General features: G+C 35.9%; 2 protein-coding genes across 4 annotated transcripts; one reads left to right on the top strand and one right to left on the bottom strand.

Moving 5' to 3' along the window:
• Positions 1-318: 318 nt before the first annotated feature.
• LOC136820739 (lens fiber major intrinsic protein-like) lies at positions 319-26,449 on the top strand. Of its 3 annotated transcripts, XM_067076961.1 has the most exons (7): positions 2,022-2,067; positions 3,503-3,524; positions 3,885-3,967; positions 5,364-5,735; positions 23,716-23,966; positions 25,662-25,742; positions 26,164-26,449. In XM_067076961.1, the coding sequence occupies exons 4-7, from the start codon at positions 5,402-5,404 to the stop codon at positions 26,386-26,388; spliced, it is 891 nt and encodes a 296-aa protein (XP_066933062.1). In that variant the 5' UTR covers positions 2,022-2,067; positions 3,503-3,524; positions 3,885-3,967; positions 5,364-5,401; the 3' UTR covers positions 26,389-26,449. The 3 variants fall into 3 exon arrangements, with proteins under 3 accessions (XP_066933064.1, XP_066933062.1, XP_066933063.1); XM_067076963.1 differs by lacking the exons at positions 2,022-2,067; positions 3,503-3,524 and adding an exon at positions 319-384; XM_067076962.1 differs by lacking the exons at positions 2,022-2,067; positions 3,503-3,524 and adding an exon at positions 2,106-2,387.
• Positions 10,414-13,380, bottom strand: LOC136820741 (uncharacterized). Its single transcript, XM_067076964.1, has 5 exons — positions 13,220-13,380; positions 12,717-12,868; positions 11,896-12,061; positions 11,517-11,648; positions 10,414-11,173 (listed from the first exon to the last, which is right to left on the bottom strand). Exons 1-5 carry the CDS (start codon positions 13,329-13,331, stop codon positions 10,890-10,892), a joined length of 846 nt encoding a protein of 281 aa, XP_066933065.1. The 5' UTR covers positions 13,332-13,380; the 3' UTR covers positions 10,414-10,889.

Below are 26,449 nucleotides of genomic sequence, written 5' to 3' on the forward strand. Positions count from 1 at the left end.
TATCAAGGTCCCAAAAAAAAGCAATGTATACTTGAGCCTAATTTCGGTTTTAGTCACAGAGTATGACTTCTTTTATAAGAATCAAAAAGTTCTTATTGAGGCCCGACGGTTCTTATCATTTAGCGAAAAATTGTTGTTTATGTCCTGGTCTTATTTTCAGGGCAAAATTGGTGTATTTTAGGCTTCAGTGCCCTTTATTTCCCCTACTAATTTGCCCCTTTTGCTTTTCTTTCTTTTGCATACCGTATCTAAGCCTCTATATAATTGTTCTGATAAAAAAATGTGTGTTGAAAAATAAATCATATTTTCATTTCAAAAGAATGCTATATAACCTGATGAGATGACGATGTCAGCTGGTAGACACGACGGAGTTTGCGAGAAAACGTAAGATTTCCTTTGCCGGGCCTTTTTAAAAACACTGAAAATCTTCTAACCGATCAACTGTAAAGTAAGAACTTGAAAGTGGTTCTTTAAATCGGTTTCGACGACAGCTATGTAGCCGTTGCTTAAATTTTCTAAAACATAATGTTGAACCAACGATGTAAAAATAATAGATAACCAACTACCTCTAGACGGCACTTCTCCCAAGAGAACAACCATTGTTTTCCTATTGAAATGAGCACTCCTTTAAAAAGCTCTGTGTGCAGTGCGTGTTATGCTTTTAGCTAGATTTTGACACACTTTTTGATATCCACTGAATTGATAGAAAATATGAATTGTTATTTACTGCAAATTTTGGAATTGTTTTCAAAAGATAAAGGTACCAATCTTTAGACAAATTGACTACGGATCGGCCTGATACCACTTAATCTTCATCTGGATAAATAAACGCTCATAAAATGATGTTATCTGAAAAATATATGTGTGATTTGAAGTGTGATATCTCACGAATGAAAAGTGCATGAAGGTTGCATGATACAAAATAAACAGATGAATGTTTATAGAACAATAATATCTAATTAAAAAATTCCTTCTGTGAGGCTGCCTATAGGAAAATACACTTTTTCTAACCCAAATTTTGGAAAAATATACATCACGTGATCGATTCTGTCCAATAGAAGGTTGCAAATGAAGCAAGTTTTTATTTAATTGCACTTTTTACGATGCAAAATGTCATTAATATTTTTACAACCGTAACACGGATGTTTTTTGAGAATCAAGGCAACATTTTGGCTTAAAACGCAGTGGTTCTGAGCTATTTCGAATTTTTAATGTTTTAATTGCTAAGAAATCATCAATTCCAGACTCATTGTTCTGAAAATTGTTCTTTTTTCTCAACGATTTTGAGCCTCATTGTTCTTATTAAGCGCAATAACAATGAACGTTTTATCTCATCTGTCACAGCCAGCCCAACTCATCAAATATCATGTTTATAATCCTCATCATAATATTCTTGAACAAAAGGTGAGATTTCTCTTTTAATGACATGGAATTATTGTCGATTATGGCTACAATTTTGGATATTATATATCGTCATACTGCGATGAGTTTAATCTTTGTTTTGTAAATAAGGTATGTTATATTCACTTTCCATCATCTTTGTTTTAAGGCTTGGGACACGAGAAGTTTTTTTCGCGCTGGTACAATGCAACATGTTCCATCCCACCAACACAAGAAAAAAGTGCGTGTCTCCTGGTTTCTTTTTTTGTTTCATGGGACAAAAAGTGAGGGAAATGCCCAAAAGACACGCTGATTTTGTCCCTGGGACAATGGAGCAAAATTGATTCAAAATCATGCCATGACAGTTGTCCTTTGCGGACAAAGCATGTATATCGATTGTTTTTTGAAACAATGGAAAGATAATACTTCGCTCTCCACCTTTTCATTCGATGTTTATCCAGAGTTTCTATAATAATTCATATGATGTTATCAATCAAAACAGTTTATAATTAATTGATATACCATTATTTAGAGCGATTGGTTAAATTCCAATGAAACAATGAATTATTCTAATCGATAAAGAAAAGTTTCTTGAAACAAATTTTCTTTGAATTTGCACTATAAACAGAATTCTAAATCGGTATACTTAGATATTGTTGGAAGGCGTACGGGTTCGACGGTGTGACGGTATTATACTTTCTTTCTGTCGGTGTTTCGGTGTTTGAAGAAATGAATGACGGTATTTTGGTGTCAAGTGCTATGCATTGTGGTCACAAAATTAGGATTTTAGCAATTTAGATCTCGTTCTGGATCGTGATTCAAGAAAAAAGTGTCGGTATTTCGGTGTTGATCTGTTGAGCAAAATATTCCGATTTTGAGACGATCCTGCTTGAAACTCCACAAGGTGTTTTTATCAAAACTTTTCTGTGATGGCACTGGCTGCACAAGTTGTGTGAATGATTTTCAAAGTAGAATTTTATAATTGCCTCAGTCAATTAAGTTTAAAGGTATTTATGTTACATTTGTAACGTATGAGATTCAAAGAGTTACAGTGAAAGCAAGCGGTGCTCGAACTCCAAAGGCTATTTTGAAGAGACTTTGATATAGGTTAGATTCCTACTTTTAATTGTTTACAGGCTTAAGAAGAGTATCAATATTTCTGATACCCACTTTGTGAAGTCTTCTATGCTATATCCCCGGGGGGGGGGCAGCTGGGCAAAAGGACCGACGGGTATGTGCGGGTCCTAAGGGTACGTTTTCCAATATGTTTAAAATGCACTGTAAGGGTCGGAAAAACTAAAGATGCACTGTAAGGGTAGAAATTTCAGAAAATTCTTGAAAAACAGAGATATTTTGACCAAAAATGCTAGAATTCTGACCACTTTTTGCACGAAAGGGATCGAAAATTTGGGGGAAAATGCACTCTAAGGGTATGATTTTCACTGATTTTTGCTGCACTGTAAGGGTGCAATTTTTAAAGCCAATTTTTGGCCCGCACATACCGTCAGTCCGCAAAGCCAGTGCCCCCCCCGGGGCTATATCCCTGTAAGATTTTTCTAGTATACGTTTTTTTATTAGAACATCCAAAAGTTCTTGAAGCCTTCGGATGGTCTTATTAGCTTCTTAAAATGCTCTTAAATTCACCAGTATTTTTGGACAATTTAATAAAAATTTGCCCGCAAAGCCTTAGTTTTTCTCATCAATTTATTCTTGTGTACCTGCTGACATACAACGTTGTTTTTAATGTTTCTTAAGATTATTGCTTGCAGCTTGAAAGATTCAACCAGTTATAATCCTTGGTGGTGAGAGTTTTTAATCAGATCGGAAGAGCTGGAGATTCGGAAGCTTTTTAATATATTTTTGTGAGGATGCATTCTGATAATTAAAATAATTAGGATCAAACTTGCCCCGTTTTCAATAACTCAATTGTGAAGCTTCAAAGTCTTCTTGTGGAGATAACTTCGCTCTTTTTTTATAAGAAACAGTTAATCTTTTTTTAGGCTCGGTTGCTTATTTCTTGCAATTTTGATCCTGAAATTATTCTTATCTTGCTCTAACAACAGCCCTTTCTCGGCTCATTTTTGAATTTTGGAGCCTACTTTCTTTTCCATTTTTATTACAGGAACAAGGAAGAGAGACAAAAGGTGAGTGATTACTTTTGATTTGAATCTAAAGTACACGTTTCTATATAAGAACAAACTATATAAGAACACAAGGCTTATAAGGCCAAAATATTACAAAGGACAAGTTGAGAACATTTTAAGGGTTTGCGGACTCGAAAACTAGATTTTTTAGGAAAATGGGTAAAAATGGTCACAAAATGCAGAAAATAAGAACAATTTAAGAACATTTTTAGGCTTAAAACCCAAAAAGTTAAAACATCCGAAGGAAAGTAATGATTTTGTTGTTTTTACTCTTGAGGGGAGGGGGTAGTATTATGATGTATTAGGTAAACTTGAGATAATGCCTTCGTCAAGCTAAAGAAGTTTTCTTTTACTCTTTAGGTCGAAATTTGGTCTTATGTAGTTTGTTACGCAAACCTTCACCTGCTTTCCGCACTGTAAAACTGATCTACAGATACAAAGAGGTAAATGGAAGTTATTTTTATAGCGATTATGAATTGCCTATTAGCAACACGCATTTTGTCTTTCCTGGATGAGTAGCAACCAGTCACTCAAGCTTTTTTGACAGATTTGGTGAACAGCTAAGTTGAGTCTAATTAAGTGTAAACGAATTTTCGCCAAAAGATAGTTCTTCCACCCTGGCTAGTTCTTCCCTTGAAAGTAAAGAAATTAACACCCCACCAAAATACGTTTTTTTGCAAGACTTAAGGTTTTCATGACTTTCCATAAATCAAGTCAGGTTCACAATCAGCTGCGTCTTGTTTTTGGCGGTACGGCAAGACAGTGGGCGTATCAGAGATTTTGGGCGGGAGCGGGGTATTACAAATAATACCCGCCGTAGTATAAGAGCGTGCAACCTAAATAAAATCAGTCATATAATCATACTAAGAAAAGCCACTTCTTAAAAAAGGAATGATGGTATACCAATAATGCCTGAAGACCATTTTGTTCCTGCGAATAATTTGATTCGGATTTTACTACAGACACCCATTTCATTGCTATAAGGCACCAGAGTAAGGGCTAATCAGGCGAAAACGACAAAAAATAATCAAACCTGGTTGGATTACTAACTCAGACATGGTAGAAAATAACCATAAAATAATAGAAAGAAAAAATAATGTAGTTTATACAAACTGATTACCCTGTAACAATTATCTTATTATCATATAGTAACACTCATTTACTGTACTACACGGATTTTAAACGAATCCAGTGCAGGAAACCCCGGGAATCTTAAGATTACAAGGCATCTATGCCAAGCAATAATAGAGTAATTTTAGAGATCATTGAGCGATCTAGCATAGTTGATCGGTTTTTAATTTTCTCGTTTCTTGTTACAGCTGCTACACCTTCTAATTTACCTCTTCGTCCGTATTTTCTTGGATTATGAAATCTTATTGATGTCAGCATGGAGAAAGATTTAAGACAATTAGTATTTGAAATCGATCTCTTAAATTCTTTATAAGCAATCTTTATCATTATAATTTTGATCAATATCACTTCAACAATAGCAAAAAAAAAAGATGAGTAAATCTCACTCGCTCACTCATTCATCGGGTTAGTCCGAATTTTAGAGTATCCACATATTCAGGGTTTGAGACTGTTTATGATACCTTCGAGTAAAATTCAGCCAATTAGTCTACTACTAACTAAATAGGAGAAATTCCTGTAACCCAAGTTTACAAGAACTCTGCAACTGTACAGAATTTCTTATAAAAGATCATGTCATCTTTATGAAACCCATACACTAAGGATTAGAATGCTAATCTAACGATGTTTAATGCTCTCATAAAGGGTAATTACGTTTGAGGAAAATGTCTTATTTCATATATTTTAAAAGTGGTTATATATCTCTTGAAGGTTGGTTGCATATCCTGACTGACTGACAGACTGACAAAATGGGAAAATTATGGAATCAGTTAAAAAAATGGTCTGGTATAAACGAATTAAGGACATTGAATTTCTATAGAGCTCTCTTAGCTGAGGCTGTGGCGTCTGGCATATACGTCTTCATAGCGGCTGGCCAACTGGTGCCAATGAATGGCGCAGATAAGCAGATATCACGACTCCATGGCGCCTTGACGACCGCGTTGAGTGTGGCGTGTATTGCTTCAGCCTTTTGGGAGATCAGTGGTGGACATTTCAACCCGGCTGTTTCATTGACGTTGATGATTCTAAGGAAGATTTCACCTGTCCGTTTTATCTTCTATGTTGTGGCACAATGTCTTGGCAGTAAGTTTTCTTTACCTTTTCCTTCTTCAAAGGGTGTAATCAGATTGTTTGAGATATTTGAGATATTTGTCCTTAACAAAACCTCAAAATAGTTTTATACCTGAATATTTTCCAAGGTTGAAATATTCAAGTCACACGTTTTTTATTTTTAGCAAGAAAATAATAGAATTTTAACATAGGAACCGTGTGAGAACCTATATGATATCTGGAAATTAGAAAAAAAAATTAGATAAAAATACTTTGAGGTTTTATTTAGGACCACAGAAGGTTTCTGCAGGCCAGATATGTCACCTTTTTTGTTTCCGAGCAAAAACATTGTTTAGTAGAGCCATAATATAAAGTCGCGGATTTTTTATACTATGGTAGAGGTGCATTAATTCTGCTTTCAATAAAAGGTATGGGCATAATTCGGTAGGGAAGTTCTATGGATGTATATCAAATTTCTAAAATTTCTGAGCTCAACAAATGTAACTTAGTCTAGTACAGAATATTTGATAACTTTTGAAAACCCGCTTCAACAAGCTTTACGTATTTTCAAAACTGCTAAACTACATCAAATCATCACACATAATTTTCGAGGCATGTCTTTTATTTTCCTTTATTTTTAAAAAATCGAAAGTATTTTTACCGACTGTGTCGTATTTTCCATAAATTATGAAGGCGTGTCTCTATGGCGTATCATCAAAAAGATGAAAAAGTTTTGACTACAGTTGAGACTTCATAATAGAACCTCCAACTGAAATGTCTCCTCGACTCATTTTTATGGTCCCTCTAGTTAAAAAGACCTCCTATACCTTACTCAATAACTCAGACTCCAGCAGCTGCAATCATACATTGTAGGGAAAGTTTCTGTGAGCTAATTGCCTGTTTCTAATTGCCTGTTCTAAGCGTTGAACAAAAAAACAAAACATAGTAGACTGTGTTTATGGTTGGTAAGCTTTTATAGTGCTCACGTCAAGATTAGCTTTACAACGATGCCTCACTTTGAATAAAAGATAAAATATGTGTAAAATAGTTCTTCAGATTAAATTTTGTTTGTGGTGTGTGTAATGTGCTATTATTGATAATTTTGGAAACCTTTAATGAGGGTATTTATCACTCCTAATGTGAAATGGTGATATCTTCTCATTAAATTCTCTAATCAGCTATTAACATGCCCTTTCTATTAAAAGAAATTACAAATAAATCAAATTATTTTGAAAATAGCTTCGTAGGGATTCTATGTTCTTCCTTAATATATTGGAACAGCGGGGTAGTGTTCCAGGACCTAGTATAGTTGTGTATAGGTCCTGACTTTCAATATAGTGTTGATAAAAGGGCCCGGGGGGGGGGTACTAGGGTTGGTGAATGAGGGGTATGTGCGGACGGGACCTCCGAAAACCGACCCTTAGAGAGACCAAATTTTAGTGAAAAAGTGACCCTTAGAGAGACTTTTTTCGAAAAATTTTCTCTGATTTTCAAAAATTTCCTACCCTTAGTGAGACTTTTTTGTAATTTTTTCTCTCAAAATCAAATTTTTTTCGTGATTTTTCCCACCCTTAGAGAGACTACTTTGAAATTTCCTGATTTTTGTAACCCTTAGAGAGACTTTGAAAGGTGAAAAACCCGACCCTTACCGTCCGCACATACCCAGCACCTATTTTTGACTAAGTACCCCCCCCCCGGGTAAAAGGGACTTGATTTTTTCTGTTCGCTGAAATGGATTTTCAACGATCGCGATCAAATACTTTCAGTTTTGCATTCACAGTGATCAAATCAAATTAAGTCGAATTGAAATACCAAAATATTGGCCAGGATATATTGTTAGCTATCTTTTAAGAAACCTGATTGATTATAAAAGTACTTTTAAATATCTAATATACAGCTGGGGTGGGAGTTGATTGTTTGGAGTAAAGGGAGAGGTCGAATTATGTTTCAAACTTACATAATCGGGAATGTTATGTGTAATGACTAATATAGAGCATTGTGAGTGGAAAAAGGCGGAACAGGTTTTGTATTAAGTAACATCCTGAAAACTCATCATATCACTGAAGTTTAGATTTCTTGTCTAATATCTTTGCATTATTTCAAATATTGTATTATGTGGGCCATACGAAGTTTTGTGTTAGTTTTTTAAACCTTGTTGGATTGTTGAGATGTTTTAAAATGAAAAGAAGTCCTTAGATTGTCAAAGCAAGAACCAACAAGAGTAAATTTATTCGTTCAACAGCTAGATGTCGATTGAATCGTTGTTTCTCCTCCGCTTTTATTGTTATTGTTGTTGACGTTGTCGGTGTTGTTGTTGTTGTTGCCTTGGAAACAGTTGTTGTCTTCTTTGTAGTTGTCAATTCAGGAGGAGTAGTTGATAAAGTTTCAGGCTCTCTTGTTACTTTGCCAAAAAGAGATGGCATCGTGGTGCCAGTGCCTTCTCTAAGATCTATCACTCCGCCGATAAGAGACGACCCCAGCCAGTACCCAGCCCTGTAGTCGAGCCAAAAAGACATTCATGTGAAAAGAAAACATGAAAACATGTTGAGGAATCGCAACAACGCATTTGTATATTTGTCCATCATATTGAAATTTTGTTCCACGCATTTTCATCATATCATGTTCAGCAGAAACACATCCTTTTGCCTCCGCATTGCTTTCGTTACAGTTGATTGTTTACATGCATTTATTCAGAAACTTCGTAAACCTTCCTTCAAATACAGGGTCTAAAAATGGAAGCGGAGAAGGAAGTGTGACAAGCAGGAACAACAGCAGTCTCGTTTTCTTAAGGATATCTGAATTTATCAACCGGGGGTATAATTAGATATTTTGATTATTTTTTTGACGTTTTGGGGATAAATATGTCAGCTGTCTACATAAGCTGTAAACAAAGTGATGCCAATGTCCTCAATCATCGGATGATTATCATCTGTAAGCTTGTTCTGGGTTGATCCTACCCATATTCACGGATTTGATATGGATTGTGTTTTGGTGGATTTAGATCTGAGAATTTTCTCCAATTTGAAAGTATACTGTTAGGATAATTAACTCTCTTGGTAATTTACCTTTGAACCTTCAACTACAGTCTTGAGTTGTATCAATAGATGCGTATCCAGCAATTATACGACCTGGTCCCATAAAATAAGTGACTTGGAGCATGTGTGTGCCTTGATCAATTACAACAACAAAAAATAGAAAAACCTACAGTATATGGCCCCCAAAACGGAGACGGCCCCCAAAACGTAGGTTGTCATTAAAATGAGGATTCTGACCTGTAGACTTATCAAAATTAGACTATTTTTGTTTATTTTGAAAGAATGATGGGCATACTTTAAAACGAGCGTGTTTTTGATGGTTTGAGACAGATTCAAACTAACATATTTGCGTCTGAAGATAATATTTCAACACCAAAATTAGATAAAAATTGCATATAACTCTCACTCTAGCTCCTTGGATATTAAAAATAAGTTATGAAAATGGGGTATAGAAAACTTTCTACACCTAATTCCGTTCAGAAAATGCAGATACATCTGTGACTTTAGAGGACGGGTAAAAGATATAGCATCTTAAAGGTCAACCAGTATTTTGGGGCCCTAGAATCAGCATTGATAAAACCGAAAGTTATAAATATGAGAAACAGCAAAAAATCTTGGAATTCCATTCCTATCAGCTTGAGTTAATAGTTTATAACAAAAAATTAACATTAAAAAATTTTTTCGCTGAATCAGCAAAAACGGCAAATTCTGTCATTCTTTTGCAACATATAGGAGAAAAATACCTTTAAAGCTTAATATTTTCAGTTTCAGTTAAGCTGTTTTTCTAAAGTTTTCACAGCATATTCCGTACATAATTGGAACTATTTTCAAAAGAGATTGGTTTTCAGAAACTTGATTAGGACGTTGTTCAATGAAAGTTGTCATTTTGAAAATTTCTAAATTTTCAGCTTGGACTTTGCATCATCGAAAATCTTGAAATATTTTATAAAAATCATAAATTTTAAATCCATCGGGTCGTAGATTTAAGGAAAAACACAAATATGTTCATAGTTTCTCCCCCTATTACCACTGGGCTTAATAATTTGATTTTAACTACACCTACGTTTTGGGGGCCCCAAAATCCTGCGTTTTTACAACCAGGGGTATACTGTAAAAATTTTATCAAACACATTTATGCCCAAAACCCTCTAAATCACATTTCAAAATTATGGTCAAAATTTTGTATCAATATCTTAAAGATATCTCGAGAAATCGCTAAAATTGCAAACCTCCGTTTTGGGGGCCATTAGTAAAAGCTACCTATATTGAACCGATTGAAAAATATTGTTGAAATTGAAAATTTTGAAAAAGTCTTTCACTTTATTATAGTTTTGTTTCGTAATCTATTGTTGGGTAGTTGTTTTGAGTGATGACATGGCTTTTTTCTTTAGTGATGACGTAATCAAAACTTTGGTCTGAGGTGTAAAAGGGAAAGATTGAGGTGGGATGCCGCGGTTTGGGCTTTTTTCCACTTTTCTTGTGTGATTAATTCGATTTCGTCGATTTTTCGTTTTCGTGATGAGAGGAGCGAGGCGATGGTGGCCATTAAGGGGGGGGGCTCATTGATATAAATGGGTACAGTATTTTCTACCTGGAGATCTTTTTGGGCGTTTGTTCCATAGGGAAGGGACAGACAGTTCAGTACCATGGGCTGTACACGATTGAGAGAATTACTCGAGCTAAAATAATTTTTGTATTTATTGGTTTATGCTTATTTTACATTATAGATGCTAGAGTTACAAAATAAAAAATGAATACAATAAACCTAACTAACTCTCCACAAGTTTTGGAAGCTAGCTTTAAAGCTCCAAATTTCAATCTGTTGAGTTTTTGAAATCGTATAAGGAGCCTCGACAAATTTAAACGACTTTAATTTTACATTTCAAACCTAGCCTTTAAACGTATGAAGTAATAAAAGTGCACTTTTTTCCAAAAAACAAAAGCATTCCGCTTCATTGCTATCCATCAAAGAACCAATTTACTTTTCCAGTTTTCTTATCCTTCTTATGCTCACGACTTGGGTCTTATGCTCACGACTTGGATGCTTCATAAAAATGTTCTAAATATTCACAATTACATGTTTTTGCTATATGACTAGATCGTAGTCATTGGTCCAGGTTCTGTTGATATATGACGATTGTTTTCGTTCAATTTAAGACATTAAAGCGTAAAAGATAACACTGAGAGCTAAGATGATGCAACTGACTTTTTCAGTAGAAGCAGATCCTGGAGAGTAGTCTGCGTCTGCTTGCATTCGTGTGGTTGTTTCTTTGGCAGTGGGCTCCTGCGTTGGTGCGGTGGTCTGCGGTGCGGCGGCTGTGGTACCGACGACTAAGGGTGGGTTACCAGCATCATTTTCACCCAAACATTTCGCAGCGAAAGTGTCATCATTACAATTTGAACCATCACAACAACACGAAATCATTTGTTGACCACCTGCAAATGTTAAAAAAAATAAAGGTTCAGCTGGCTGATCTGGTTGAGTTATCTTTGACCATTGAAAGGTAACTTTGATACTCTCCCCGCAGAGGTTCGCGTGATAGCGAGAGCGGGCCTTTTTTGGCGTGATGGCGTGATCCATTATCTCAAAAGCGTAAAACGTGAATGATAATAAAAGAATTATTTTTGATGGCGTGATGGTGTGATTAGAGACTCTACTGGGGTGTCCAAATAGAAAGTGTCTATACAGTACTTAAACTTGCGCCTAGATTTTCGAGATCACAAGAGTAATCCCCCAATAATGTAAATTAGATTTTCGACGAATGCAATAAGAAATTACCCATATTCATTTTCTGTCCACATTGGTTGATAGCTGCTCCATCATCTGGCACACAACTTTTACGGATCACGGTTTGATTATTAGTCACTACCTTCATGTACATGCATTTATTCAACATTGGTTCGTTTGACGCTGGAAATAAATAATTTGAATGCTCTCTAATACAGGGCGTCTTTTAACGTTAAGAAGTTAATAAACAGCATCATTGAAATCGACCTGGGCAGGATGGGACTAGGAGCACTTCAACCAATGCCATCCTTTTCTTTGGCACCGCCCAAAAAAGTCATTATTGGATGTGAACGCACATTTAAAATTAAAGAACACATGATTGTTTTTAAAGTTACATAGTGATGATGGCTTTTAATGGTACAAAACTTACTACTGCAGGCCATGGATCCACTGACCGGTTCATCATCAGTGTTGACTCCCATTTGTACGCTCATATAACATGAAAATGCAGGTGGATGAGATGTTGGGGCTGTCCCTTCCCGGCATGCTTTAATAAATGCATCATCATTACATTGATCTGACTTGCAACAACATAACTGAGAAATTAGAAAGATATTTTATATTGAAGTTCGCATCGAGTTTCAAATCTCATTGACTAGGTCACAGTGTGGATGTAAACCACACTGAAACGACCGCCTTCCATCACGCATCACGCTCGCGAAAGAGCGCACGCACATTATTAACGCCTACATGTCATCTCCAGTACATTTTAGATTATTCATTGAAAACAGATTACAATATAGTCTCGATTATTCAATTCCGAGACAATAAAAGACATTCAGGGGAAAGAAAAGAGAAACACCTGGGTAATCTAGTTAAAAAAACCGAAAGTAAATGGCAGACAAAGTAATGAGCCAAGGTAAAACGAGATTAGCGTACCACTATGAAAGAAACCACCTCCGGCGGTCGATTACGTTGACATGGTCTCCAACAGCAAATAAGAGTGTACTCTAAGGTCCCGAATAATAGGGGGTTTTGAATAAAAGGGTGGTCCGAAATTTTTGCAAAATATAATAAACGGGAGAGTCTGAATAAACGGGGGGGGGGGGCTGAAAATCGTATTTGACCTGGTTTGTAGTACTCTAAGGTCGTTCGAAATAGATTAATTGCTTAAGCCAAAGCCGAGAAAATTGTCGAAATCGATTTTTGGAATTTGCGAAAGTTTCTGTTTGTGAAAGTGTGAATACTAACCTTGATGTTTTTATCACCAACATTCATATTGGTACCACAGGATGATAAAGGAGCTTGTTTACCCATACATCCTGAAGTGACTTGACTTGCATTACTTGTACCCATGACTTGTACCATGCACACATCTTCGTGAAAAGTTCCCATCTCTTTGTCTAAAAGTAAATAATACCTTTATAGGTCGTGGCCAGTGGGAAATTCCCTGTTTTTAATCATTGACCACAAAAACGTCTATAACTTTTGATCAAGAATTACCATGCGGTAAGTAAAGGGATGACATCGAAATAAGGGTAATGCCCATTAAGGTAAAACCGGTAAGATTCAAACATTTACCCCTAGAATTCGAAAAATGTCAAACGTAACAAAATGCTATAGTGCATGCGGAAATGCGGCGAAGATTTCAAGATTCCACTTTTTCTTGCTTGGGAAGAGTTAAAGATTCGATTCCAGCCTTTTCAGCTTAAAACTTAATTGGTAATGCTTTACGATAATAGAATGTAGCATACCTGCGCAATCCATAGCCATCCCAGGAACTTGGGGAACGTTACATTTGATTGCAAAACTGTATCGACATGTTACTGCAATCAACATAAAACAAACCAACACTTTCACTCCCATTTTTGTGCTTTTAAATGTGTTGTTCTAGAATGGAATTAGTTGAAATATGAAATGTATGATCGATTTCTGTCCAATCTCTCAATCGCGTCTTTTACCAAAGACTTCAGGTCATCTTTATCTACCTTAAGTGGATAAATTTTGGCGGAGATTAAATTTGGCGAATTTGGTAAATTTAATCCCCGCCAAATTTAACAAAAAGAGAATTATGTGAAAAATCACAACTTTTTAGTATATTTTTGAGTAATTTTCACCCAGTTCAGTGTGACAAAATTTCAAATTCGCCAAATTAAATCCCCACCAAATTTTACGAAATTGATCTATCGCTAAATTAAATCCCCGCCAAAAATCGTATTTTGGCCAATCGCCAAATTAAATCCACGCTAAAATTTATCCACTTAAGGTAGTAAATCCAATTATATTCACTTCATTATTTGCTCGTAAATTAGACTGTCTTTACTATAGATCTTTAGAAATTAATTACTCCCATAGTCTTAGAGACTCTTGATTTTAACTCAAATTCATTAATGATTAATTAAGCTACACACCCTTAGAAACTTTCAACGGTTTCGTTTGTAGAGTTCAAAAGTTTGGTTTCAAAACAACTTCTCACCAAATAAGATCATCGGATCATCCCTGATTGTCTGATTAATATTATTTGTCACAATAATATCTCATTTAGATTTTTCTTTCGGATTAGACGAATGTCACACAGCCCTGTTATCTGATATTCCGATGGCGGATTGGCGGCCGCCCACGCTAAAGCTCTAAAGGAGCGAGCCAATTTCCCCATCGGAGAGGAATGATAGTCGGCCTTTGATGTACCGCACCCTCAGTCGGGTTCAACAGCCCTTGAGTGTGAACCTATAAATATTTCGGTTGGACCCGCCAATCCCCGAAAACGAGGGCTGGGTTACCAGACCTCCCGCAGCAAAATTCTTGACGCGGTCTCGCAAAATTCCGTAATGTAAACCTTCCAGATGTTGAAAATCTTCCCGACCTTCAGAGCTTTAGCGTGTCGTATGAAAATTTCACCATCTGGGTGCCAGATAAACAGCCCTGCAACCCTACGCAAAACAAGGTTTCTTATATTATTTGAAGATTTTAGATTTTAGATCTTACATTCTTCTAATACAACGGTAGTAACACCCCTGCTTCAAAGTCCCGGTGGAGCTTTCTCCCACAACGATCGGACAAAGATTTCTATCAAAATCACAATAGGGATAGAAATTCTATTGTTCCAAGCTAAAAAATCCAGAAGGGGATGGTTTTATAGTGCAATTCTTTACATTGAATTTTAAATAGGGATGAATGAAAGTCAATTTTCCAGTGGGGTTGAAATTGTTGGGTGTTTTTTTCACCGGGGACAAGATTTTAGCCAAATCTTCCAGTAGAACAGTCTTGTTCTGCCGACCGGTCTGTGATACAGGTGTGTGTAATGGATATTATACTGGCCTGTATTGGGGGGGGGGGCGTACGGGGTTGGCGATTTCCGAAATACCGAATAATTTTACCGAAATTTCCGAAATGCCGTAAAAAAATACTTGCAATTCCGATACCGATTTTTTGGGGCATTTTTCCTCGTTTTCACTAATTTTTCATTAAATTTGATTTTTCATGTATGAATTCCGAAAAAGAGGAATAGGAACTTTATGATACCGAAATTTCGAAGCAAAAAATTCATGGATTTCCGATACCGAAACAATTTCAGAATTCCGAAATACCGAAGGAATTTTGCCCGATTTCCGAAATACCGAAGGAATTTTGCCCGATTTCCGAAATTCCGAAATACCGTACGCCCCCACTGTATTTAAACCTTGAACCCTTGGAGTTTTCATAAAATTGGTGATCTTATCGTAGCACATCTTGAATCAATCGAAAACACAATAAAATATGCAAACCGAATATTATCTTCATCCCATCCGACTGAAAACTCGGCAAATACCTTACGATTTCAGCCTCCTGGAGAATTGTTTGTAATTGTATTTACTGTAAGTTTTTCAGCTCAAACAAGTTAAACCCTTACCACCTACTTTCGATAGCAAAACCTTCAGTACTTCTCATTCATCGTATTAGAATTACTCCAAAATGAGTTAAGATAAATGATTACAGTATTGTGAATTTTACTTATGTTAAATCTGTCCCGTTTTTTTCCTGGACACACTGTAAAATTACAAGCAAGAACCAACTTAAACCAACAACACTTTAAAACAGCTTCCGATGAACCAACTCAAACATGGCCAAATCTTCACTAACTAAAACAGTCGCTTCATTTTATATCTATTCTGTCTTACAGCTTCTAAATTTTTTAATTTTCTAAAGCAACTCCAATATAACTTAAACGTCGACGTCTATGTAACACATTTCTATAATTCATAAAGTTTGATAGGTGAAAATAGAATATTGTGTTGTAAGATGAAACACCTTAAATACTTTATAGCCATTCATGTAAAAGACAAAGGACTCGCAAAAGGGAAATTGGAGCGATTGTGGTTTGATCTGGTGAGAGACGTCTCTCATGAAACCCATTTAATATAAGAAACTAAATGTCACCTCTAATGACAGATAAAGCCTTTTTAGAATCTGATTATGACATTTTAGTATCAAATCTAAATTAAACTAAAGATTTTGTGCTTTCCTTATTTTGCTTCACAACAAAACATCTCTTTTTTTTTTTTTTTTTTTTTTTCTTGTTCTCTTTTGCCACCAATAATCTGGTATATATCAGTATATATAATAAGTCTCTGAAGGTAAATATTTACATTTAAAAAAAAAGAAGACAAAAATCCTAAATATATCTAGAAAAAAAAAATAAGTTTTCGTTTTTTTTTTTTTTTAGTGCGTGCAAACAGAATAGTGATCAGTAGACCACTAAGGGCGAAAAGCGGGCTCTGGGAAGAAACAACACTCCGTTGCGGGGCCTATCCGCAGGTGAGGGTTGTTTCTCCCGAGATTACGTTCCGTCCGGACTGTAGGAATCTCCCTCTTGATAAACAAAAACAAAGTAGAACCTAACCGATTGAGATACTATATTCAGCCGGAGATTCCCCGAAATGTAAACATAGGACAAAACAGGCAGAAACAGGACGATAGAGGTCCTGAAGAATTCTGTCCTGGAGCTATGGAAAATGCAAATGGATTAGTTGGGAGTGAAAGCTCACAAGGAGTATGTAGTGACCTTAAGTGATATAAACCTAACATTGTATAATTATATATTCAGTAGACCAATATATCATAAAATAAACTAGATTCATCTTTGAATTTTTGCCTCTAGGAGGGCCTTGAATGCAACTCTATGTTCGTATACGTGCCAGTTTTCTAAGTGAGTTTTGCAGCTGGTGATTTCAAGTTTTTGAGTCTTCGGGTAGCTTCATAAACTGTATATTTGGTTTGTTTCCTATTAGGGTAGAGACAATGGACAAGTCATTTTGAGCATACAATTGAAAGACTGTATCGATTGAAGAGTAGGATCTTTGAGCGCTATCCAGGGTTGCTAGGTGTAGAAGATAGTTTCGTAACATGTTGCATTTGAGTAGTCGATGTGGTAGTAGCATTGCACGTTTCTCGATTAACGCTGAAGTGTCTGGTATTTTGTAGATCTGACTGATAAGATTTCGACTGTGCTTGGAGACTCCCATAAGTGCTTTGAGGCTTGACCTAGCTTGGGCTTCTAGTTGTGCGATGTCGGAGTTGGACAGTTTAACAATTTCTAATCCGTAGAGCAGCTTTGGTATAACAACGGTGTTGAAGACATGTACTATGGTGTTTGGGTGAGTGTTTCTGATTCCTGCTGAGATCAAGGAGGAAGTAACGGCCCAAAGTTCAGATAAACGTACATCTTTGTGATGGTTAAGTTTGAGGATATTTCTTTCGGTTTTCCATTTAAAACCCAAGTGTTCGAGTTGTTGTTTCGGAAGGATTTGTGTGTTGTACATAGTTAAGGTGGGTTTAGGTAGTTGACACTTTCCTGAAATGCAGAATTGTGTTTTCGAATGGTTGAATTTGAGCCCATGTTCCTGGCCGTACTCAATGCATTTGTCTATCATAACTTGAAGGGATCTTAGCGTTGGGCTGAGCAGAATTAGGTCATCAGCATATGCAATTATTGAAGTATTCAGTCCATTTCCCAAGGTTGCTCCAATTTTTAAATCTTTGATCTTTGCAAGCAGATCTTCTGTGTAAAAGTTATACAGGTAGGGGGAGAGTAGTGAGCCCTGCCTAACTCCTTGACTGAGATTGAAAGATTTTGTTTTATGACCGTTGTACAAGATTGCTGATTCACTGTTCAAGTAGAGTTTTATCAAAAATTTGAGGATTTCATTTGGGATGTCTTCTCTGACTGATAACTTTTCAAATAACACCTGCCAATTGCAACAGTCAAAAGCTTTCTCTGCATCGAGACTACAAACGTACACAGGAGAATCATTCTTATTGTAATAATGGATCGTATCTTGGATGAGGATTTCTGCGTGGATTGTTGAAGACCCGTTAACGAAGCCGAACTGAGATGGATTATTGTTCTTTATGTTTGGACATTTCTTTATTATGACTAGTTCAGCAATCTTAGTTATAATCTGTTTCAAACACTTTATTCGTATAAGAAAATGACCTAAAGAAGGTCATGACCAATCAAAGATAATGAAATTAGATGCACCATGGATAATCTCTCTCTTATAAATAAATACGATATAGTTACGGTAGTTAAGACGTCATTCGATGAAGAAAAATCAACTGGGTCAGCGTACTGTACTGATTGCTACGAATTGCATGATCTCTAAAAAATAGGTTAGTCTGCAAATACATTGTCAAATTTATTCTTTCGTCTCGACAAATTTTCACCTTCCGCTTACACGGAAAGTTCTTTTTATAAGGACATCCAAAATTTCGGCACCCTGTGGATGTTTTCGAGTTTTAAGCCTAAAAATCTTCTTATATAAGTAACATATTCGTATTTTCACCTTTTTTTCAGTATTTTTTGTGCAATTTCCTTAAAAATACCATACCATACCATAATAGATGTCGTAAACACTCAAGCAAAACCAAAGCGCTTAACTTATTCATTCTTTGTCGTCATAACATATATAAGAAAGACATAAAAAACATTGTTTAAAATGTCTGTTATTTAAAAGTTTTGTTTTTATATAAGAGTGATATTGTTTGCTTACTCATCAATTTTAATTACAAGCTTTTTCACATTCGATTGACACGGATGTGAGCAAGATTGGTCAGAAAGAGGAAAAGAAAAACATTTTTTGCTTATATCAGCATAATATGTGTCTGATATGGAACGGGAACACTTATGTAAAAATGAAACCTTTAACAACCCAAATGTTACTGTTCTGATAGTACAATTGTTTCTGGTCCTACTTAAGTTTCAACGGTAAATGGGTCCTATTTAAGTTTCAACGGTAAGTGGGAAAGAAAAACGTTGAAATCTGAATTGATTTCAATCAGTGAATCAACGCCAGAATTTTAGTTTCCCATAAAAAAATTAAAACTGACTATGGGCTCATTGTAATGAAGAAATTTTAGGGCGTTTTCCGGGGGGGGGGGGGCACTCATATGATCTGGCCTACGTTATGTGCCGCGCTTAAGGGTGGGGTTTTTCAGTATCCCAAAATGCACTGTAAGGGTGTGTTTCTATGAGATTGCACTGCAAAGGTCGAATTTTAATACAAATTCAAAATAATTGTTAAAAAGAAAAAAAGTTTTTATTCTGGTTTGTTTGAAAAAGTTTCTTTTGTCTGATAATTACAGCTGACAAGAATAATTTTCTCAGTTTTTCTTTGAAACAGAAAATTTCCCAAGCTTCTTCTTTCACGCAGATTTACAGCTGAGAAATATAGTGCACTATAAGGGTTGGGTAAATCAAGAGAAAATGCACTGAAAGGGTACCTTTTCAGCCTTTTCAGCCATATTGAACTGCACTGTAAGGGTACAATTTTGAAAAGCAGATTTTGCGCGGCACATACCGTCGTTTCGAAATCGAGTGCCCCCCCCCCCCCCCGGCGGCGTTGTTTCTAACGAAAGGGGTGGCAAGGAGAATCTTTAATCTTTTTATAAGATTCTATATACAAATTGTCTTTTAAGTATTTGATAAATATTTTCCTAACACCTTATAAAGGTGATGAAAGTCTTCTGACCTGATGACTCTATATTCTGATGTATTTTCACAACCTTCATGAACAAGTATAAAAATTAAACTGACCATTAAGGATTTATCAGATTTCGGGCCAGAACTATACGACTGCAATCATTTTCTCTGTTTAGGCGGGACGGGGGCGGGACAAATCCGCCACAATCTATATAGTTATTATTGGAAAATTAAAAATGGATGGAATAAAGTTTGTTTCGAAGTAGCCTATTGCATTATTGGGTGGTTTTAGACTAAATTTGGAATTTCACGCTAAAAAGCTACAAAATAACATGAATTTCAAAATTATTTATTTAATCAGCATTCAGATCTAACATCAGATCAAGTAATTTTTGTTTTACTTTAAAGGTTTTGAATCTTTGCATTAACCCTAACCAATAACCCTAACCACGGAATTTATTCCCGTTAAAAATAGACTTACGTACATGCCAGATCTGTTGCACTCAATCAATGTAAAGTGACGAAAGAAAAAAACCCCTGGTTTTATCCCTGAAACTTTCTCACGAAGTAAACAATTAAAATCATTAACCACGGTTTAAAATCTTAACTTTACGTCTTTCTCAAAAGTTGTAAATGTGAGCGCTGAGTTTCTCATCCATATAACTCGATTTTCTTTCCTTTTCGAATTTTCAGAGATTTGGAAAATTTGGATACAAAGAAAACCTTTAAATGAATAAAATTTCCAATTGATGAGATTTCATATAGCTAGTTATAGTTTTCTCTAAATATCTAATTTGATTGGCTTCAAAAAGGTTGAAAAGGGAGTTTTTCACCTTCAAAGTTTTCCCTAATATTTATTTCTGATTATTCTAATAAGACGAAAGACGAGATTAAAAGAAATCCAATCTTAACATCTGCATCTACTCTTCCCCATTTCAGATCGAAGAAATTTAAGATGAAAACAAGAAGCCCAAGGGCATGAAGGCCCAGCATTAAAAGTTTTGTTTCTAAATAAGAGTGAAATCGTTTGCTTACTCATCAATTTTAATTTACAAGCTTTTTTATATTGAATTGGCACGAATGTGGAGCAAGATTGGTCAGAAAGAGGAAGAGAAAAACATTTTTTGTTTATATTAGCACATGATATTAGCACAACTGATATGAAACATGTGTCTGATTATGTAAATATAAAACTTGTGTTAAAGCTCTAAAGGGAGCAAAAACAAATGATAAAAAGTAAAATTAAAAAGAAACCAGCCTCGAAAAATTTCCCTGCAACCAGAGCGGCTGCAGCCTCAGCAGCACCCAAAAAATGCAAAATTTGTATATAAAAATGTCCATAAAAACTGAACAATTTAGAGTTATTGGCTGAAATTTTGTACAGTAACTCACTTTCAGATGCAGATCATAATTCAGTAAGTGTTTTTCCCAAACTGAGGCTATTTCAAGATGGTGCCTGGCAGGGTGGCGACGATAAGCCCTTTCAACCGTTTTGGACTGAAATGGCTTAATTTTCATAGATAAATGTACTGAAATGTCCTTATATTTTATATTTTTTTAATCATTATGATATTCTGAAATTGTGTACAAAATTTGAGTTTTTTAGGTAAATTTTACCAGGAGAAACAGGCAAAAGAAAATTGCAAAATCTGACAAAACCCAGATACAAGCTGCAACATGGAGAATGCTCAAAATGCCTTGCGACAACTTTTTCAAAACAGTAGATTTGAGCCCGGTTTGAACCACCAAAGTTATTTGTCAGTGATTCTGAGCCCGGCATGTGCTACCAAGCCGCTGCAAAAATTTGAAATTACAAACGCCTACCCTTACCATGAGATCGGGTAACTTGCATCAGTGGAGGCTAACATGCATAGCACTCAAATGACTGACCAATTAAAGCAGCAAAATTTCAAAACAAATGTACTACACAGCTTCGCTCGCAGCTCTACTCTACCATTTTAGTTTTGATTTAACTTTGTATTTTAAGGACCAGACAGGTCATTCATTGGAGGGCTATGCATGTTAACCTCCACTGATGCAAGTTACCAGACTTCACGGTATATTGAACAAAAAATTTACAGTGGAAAATTCAAATTTATCGCTGTCCTCACTTACTAAAATAATAAATCTGAACTTGCGTTTTCTCTCGTGACCGTTGAAAGAATTGGTTTTGTTTTCAACTGTCGAACTTTGTTGAATGGAATTATTGTCGAATTTGTCAAACATTTCTTGTTGTCAAACTTTGTTGAACAGAGTTTTGGTCGAATTTGTTGAACATTTCCTGTTTTCAAAGTTTGTCGAACTTAATCGAATACTCACAATTTTAGTGCAGCAACCTTTGAAAAGTTTGATTATTAATTATGTCTGGTATAAACTAAAAAAACTGAGCATGATCGAGACTCCTTTAAAAAAGCTCAACAAATTTAAAATTAGACCATAATTTTATCCAGAAAAAGTATCAAAATACCCAACAATACAAATAAAGGCTAATCTAGTCAACCTCTTGCTGTTTGAATAAATTTTTTTGTCGAATAAAAAGCCTGAAAACATTTCGCACACGTTAAGTTATAAATATTCTGATAAAATGCCTGATTCCTCTTAATCATCAAGGAGATAGCAAGAGAGTAGTAAACATTACATAAGAGAACATACCTGTAATAATCTGGTTGGTGTTTGAACCTTCATTTTGAACAATAATGAGAAAACATCGATGAAAAAATCAAGCAAAATCAGTGTAAAAAATACAACTTTCAAAATAGTCTTTTAAAGCTTTTAGGTCAATAAGTATGAGCATCCACTTCTGTGGGTGCAAGTCAGAGCTACACTAATTGAAAAACATTTGAAACAGTAAACTTTCCTTTATAAGTCTCAAGATCCATAAAGAAATCAAAACATTGACCGACAACCAAAACGTGGATCTCAGGCGCCATCTTGGATTCGATTCGGAGCATATAAACCCACGGCCGCAGTAGAATCGATATTCTTTACATCATGCAGCCTAAGACGACCCGAGCAAATCGATTAAATTTTATGCGAATGCCCCCGATTGAATCGCACAAGAAAAGCAACCAGGCACGGACAGGAATGAGAGAGGACAGAAAAACAGAACACGGCACGGACTGCGGACAGACAGGACAGACGGAAAGTTCCTCTTGAAAGGCCCATTTGCTAGCGCTGGGCCAAAAACGATTTACTTGTTTTCCGGGGGGGGGGTGGCAGTGGGTTTACCAACTGATGGTATGTGCGGCGAAAAAATGGCTTTTAGAATCGCACCCTTACAGTGCAGAAAAAAATAGGTGAAATTCATACACTTACAGTGCATTTTTTCTAGAGCAAAAAAAAACAAGATTTTCGAGCAAAAATCTTCAATTTTTTCCTAGATTTGCTGAAATTTCCACCCATACAGTCCATCCCGGACTGGAATCCCGGAATGTCTTCATCGTTGTCTTCTTTAGAGCGATTTATTTCACGAAACTCTTAAAAAACTCTTACAAAACTGAAGATATTGAATAAACGAGAAACGAATTGCCGTCTCCTGTTTCATGTTCAAGTGACTTGGCAAATAACTTAATTTTGTTTGCTTACGCGGCTTAATCTAAACATGTATTATCAATAGAAATGAATGTGGAGCAATTTGAGATAAAAGACAAAATTGATCAAATATTTCATCGCTCAGAACACAATATTGAGCAGTCATAAAACCTGCAGAGGTCTTATTTAGGTACGGCGAACGGCGGATTTCTAAGGCACGAAAAGAACCGTAATTCGTGTTTTGAAAAGTTCTTTTGCCACCTCAAGTACATATTTACGCTAATCAAGAATTCGCCGGCCTAGAATCAAGAAATCGCCAGAGTTAATTTTTCATTCGCCTACCAAAAACAAAGAAAAACCCCTGAACCTAATATATTACAAGTCGCTAGTTAAATAAAAGCTTTTTAGCTTTTATACTACATAGCCTTTTTCTACACAAGGCCTCGTTTTTCAAAAAATCGTCAAAGTGAAAATCCTTGTTTTTGGTGAGGTACTCGCTACCTGTACACCATTTGACGTAGTTATCTCCAACTGGTCTTTCAGCAACAAAAAAATCGTTTGAACCTGTTTCCCATTCGTTTTCGTTTTTTCGGATTCGTTTCTCAGACAATAGACAATAGACAACGGGCACAATGACACCATCATAGTTCTGTGTTTTTTTGTCAAATCAACTTGAAAAAGATTATGAATACTCCACGAGGCTTTCTAATTGCTTCCATTACTCAATTATTATAATTTTTCTTTTTGTCATCTATCTTGTAGGTGCAGGAGGTGCCGCCCTATTATATGCTGTTACACCACCCAAATTCCGCCCATCAGACGCCCAAGGCGTGTTAGGGTCTATATTTGTACATGAAGAAGTGGGTAGTGGGATGGCAGTGGTCATTGAAGTGGTATTAACATATCAATTCATCTTTGTCGTTATTTCAAGCACTGATCCGATTCGGAATATGAACGGATTTCAAGCGCCCTTCGCTATCGGATTATCTGTTGGTATCGGATTACTCATGGGTGTAAGTGAATAGATTTTATCATGATATTAATACCGACAAAATAATCTGCGAACTTTATCTCATAAGCTTGTCCCGTGTTTGGTGATAGCTGTCATGATATCTATATTTTTATTGTACATTCAATACCATAGTTTACAACCTTGCTTTTCTGTAATATGTTAGTTAGGGCTGTCAGGGTTAAGCTATCTGGTTATTATGGGTTTATACCTTAGCTTAGTATAATCAAGGATTTAAAAGGTAGGGTAAAAGAACAAGTGAAGAAATCGATGTGCCCTATCCTAATAGCTGAATGCCCTTGACTGCATCCGTAATACTACTTACTCGCTACTTCTTTCATTGCAATAGCGAACGAACTTTATTCTTTTTAATCGCACATTATGAAAACTTATTTTTGGACCTACACCGATGTCCGTTCGTCTATCCGTTCGTCCGTCCGTTCGTCCGTCCGTCTGTTACCAGCTTTTCTCAGGATTGGCTCATTAGTTTTTTTCTGATTTTTGGCACAATGATGCAAAATGGCAATGCCCAATATGTGACGGAGCCCAATTTTGGAAAAAAAAAATTTTCCGCCCGAAAATGCCGGAAATATGCCGGAAAAACTGGTTTTTTGGCATTTTCTCGAGATTTTATCATTTGTTTTTTCAGATTTTCTGCTCAAAGATGCGTATTAACAATGCCCAAAACATGGCCGAGTCCGATTTTTAAGAAAATTTTTTTCCGGCCGAAAATACCGGAAATATGCCGGAAAAACTGTTTATTGGCATTTTCTTGAGATTTTATCATTAGTTTTTTCTGATTTTTTGCTCAAAGATGCGTATTAACAATGCCCAAATCATTGCCGAGTCCGATTTTTGAGAAAAATTTTGTTCCGGCCGAAAATGCCGGAAATATGCCGGAAATCGCCGTTTTTGCAGATTTTGATTGGACTTTTTCCTGATATTTCTTTGCTTTTTCACGCAAAATCATTATTGATATCAATGCCAACCATCAAGTATGGTTCAATTGTCAATAAAACTGATTTTTGATGCCGGGACTTTCTAAAAATCGCCGGAACAGCCCAATATCGCTGGAAGAACGGTTTTTTCTTGAATTTCTCGAGCTGTACTTTATATTTTTTCATGAAATTTTGCACACTGAAGCAAAATAGCAATACCTAAAATGTGACGTGGCCTAATTTTTGAAGATAAAAAATTTCGGCCAAAAATGCCGATAATATGCCGTCAAAACCGGTTTGTTGCCATTTTGTCGAGATTTCATTAATCGTTTTTCTAGATTTTTGCACAAAGATGTGTATCAGCAATGCCCTAAGTGTGGCCGATTCGGATTTTTGAGAATCGCGTTTTTCCGGCCAAAATGCCGGAAGTTTGCCGGAAATCGCCGTTTTTGCAGATTTGAATTGGGCTTTTTTCATATATTTCTTAGTTTTTTCACTTAAAAAAATTATTGATAACAATGCCACCATCAAGCATGATTCAATTGTCAATAAAACTTTTGCAATTTTGCAACCGGAACTTTCTATTTCTTTTTTCCCTAAACCCCTCCCCCCCCCCCCCATCAACAATCAATGATGAAATTTAATGCATTTTCGCTAAGCGCTATATTTTCTTAATGATTGATTTTCTCCTTATTCCTATCTAAGTTTCATCATCAGGTAGGTCCATTCAGCATGTTGCTTGTTGTTATTGTAATTTTCAGGTACCCTTTAGTGGCGGTGCATTAAATCCTATTCGTGTGTTTGGTCCAGCTGTTGTGATGGGAAAACTTGAACACCACTGGGTAAATCTCTTTTTCTAAGTGTATATCCTTTGTTATTGAGCTTCAACTGTTCTTAGTTTTCGCACTTCGAGCCTCAAATTGTTCTAACTCTGCTTCTCTTATATTAAGGGTAGAATTTTCTACTTTTTTGCTTTCATCGTTAATATGCTCAAAATTTGTGCCTCATATTTTTCTTATGAGAAATATTGTACTTTAGGATTTACTTATACTTTTGGGTAACTTTCTAGGAGCACACCATACCGGATTTTAAACTATTCAAAGTAAAGACCTTTCTATTGAAGTTGGAAGTAATTCTGAGACAGAGCAAGCTATAATTTAAAACCTCTTAAGCATCCCTACTTTATTTAACTAACCTTTGATGAAAATGAACTCGAACGAAAAGATTTCGAAAGATATATTTCTTTTTCAATTTTCTGTTCAGGTTTATTGGGTAGGAGACATGTTAGGGGCAGCATTAGCAGCTCTTACATACGAATTCGTGTTTACTTTAAAAATTGATGATCAAGATAAAGAAGAAGATGTAAACAAAAGCAGAAAACACCGACGACACCATCGTGACTTGGAGTACAGCGTACGATCGGAAAGTGCAGAACTTGAAAATTATGAAGATTCTGTTATTGGCAATAAAATGACAGCCATGACTTGATTGTTTGCTGCTGGTGACTACTTTCTGAGAGTTTGATACAAAATGCTATACAGTGTGTCCC

The sequence above is a fragment of the Clytia hemisphaerica genome, unplaced genomic scaffold, assembly GCF_902728285.1.
Source record: "Clytia hemisphaerica strain Z4C2 unplaced genomic scaffold, Clytia hemisphaerica genome assembly, whole genome shotgun sequence".
Lineage (NCBI taxonomy): Eukaryota > Metazoa > Cnidaria > Hydrozoa > Leptothecata > Clytiidae > Clytia > Clytia hemisphaerica.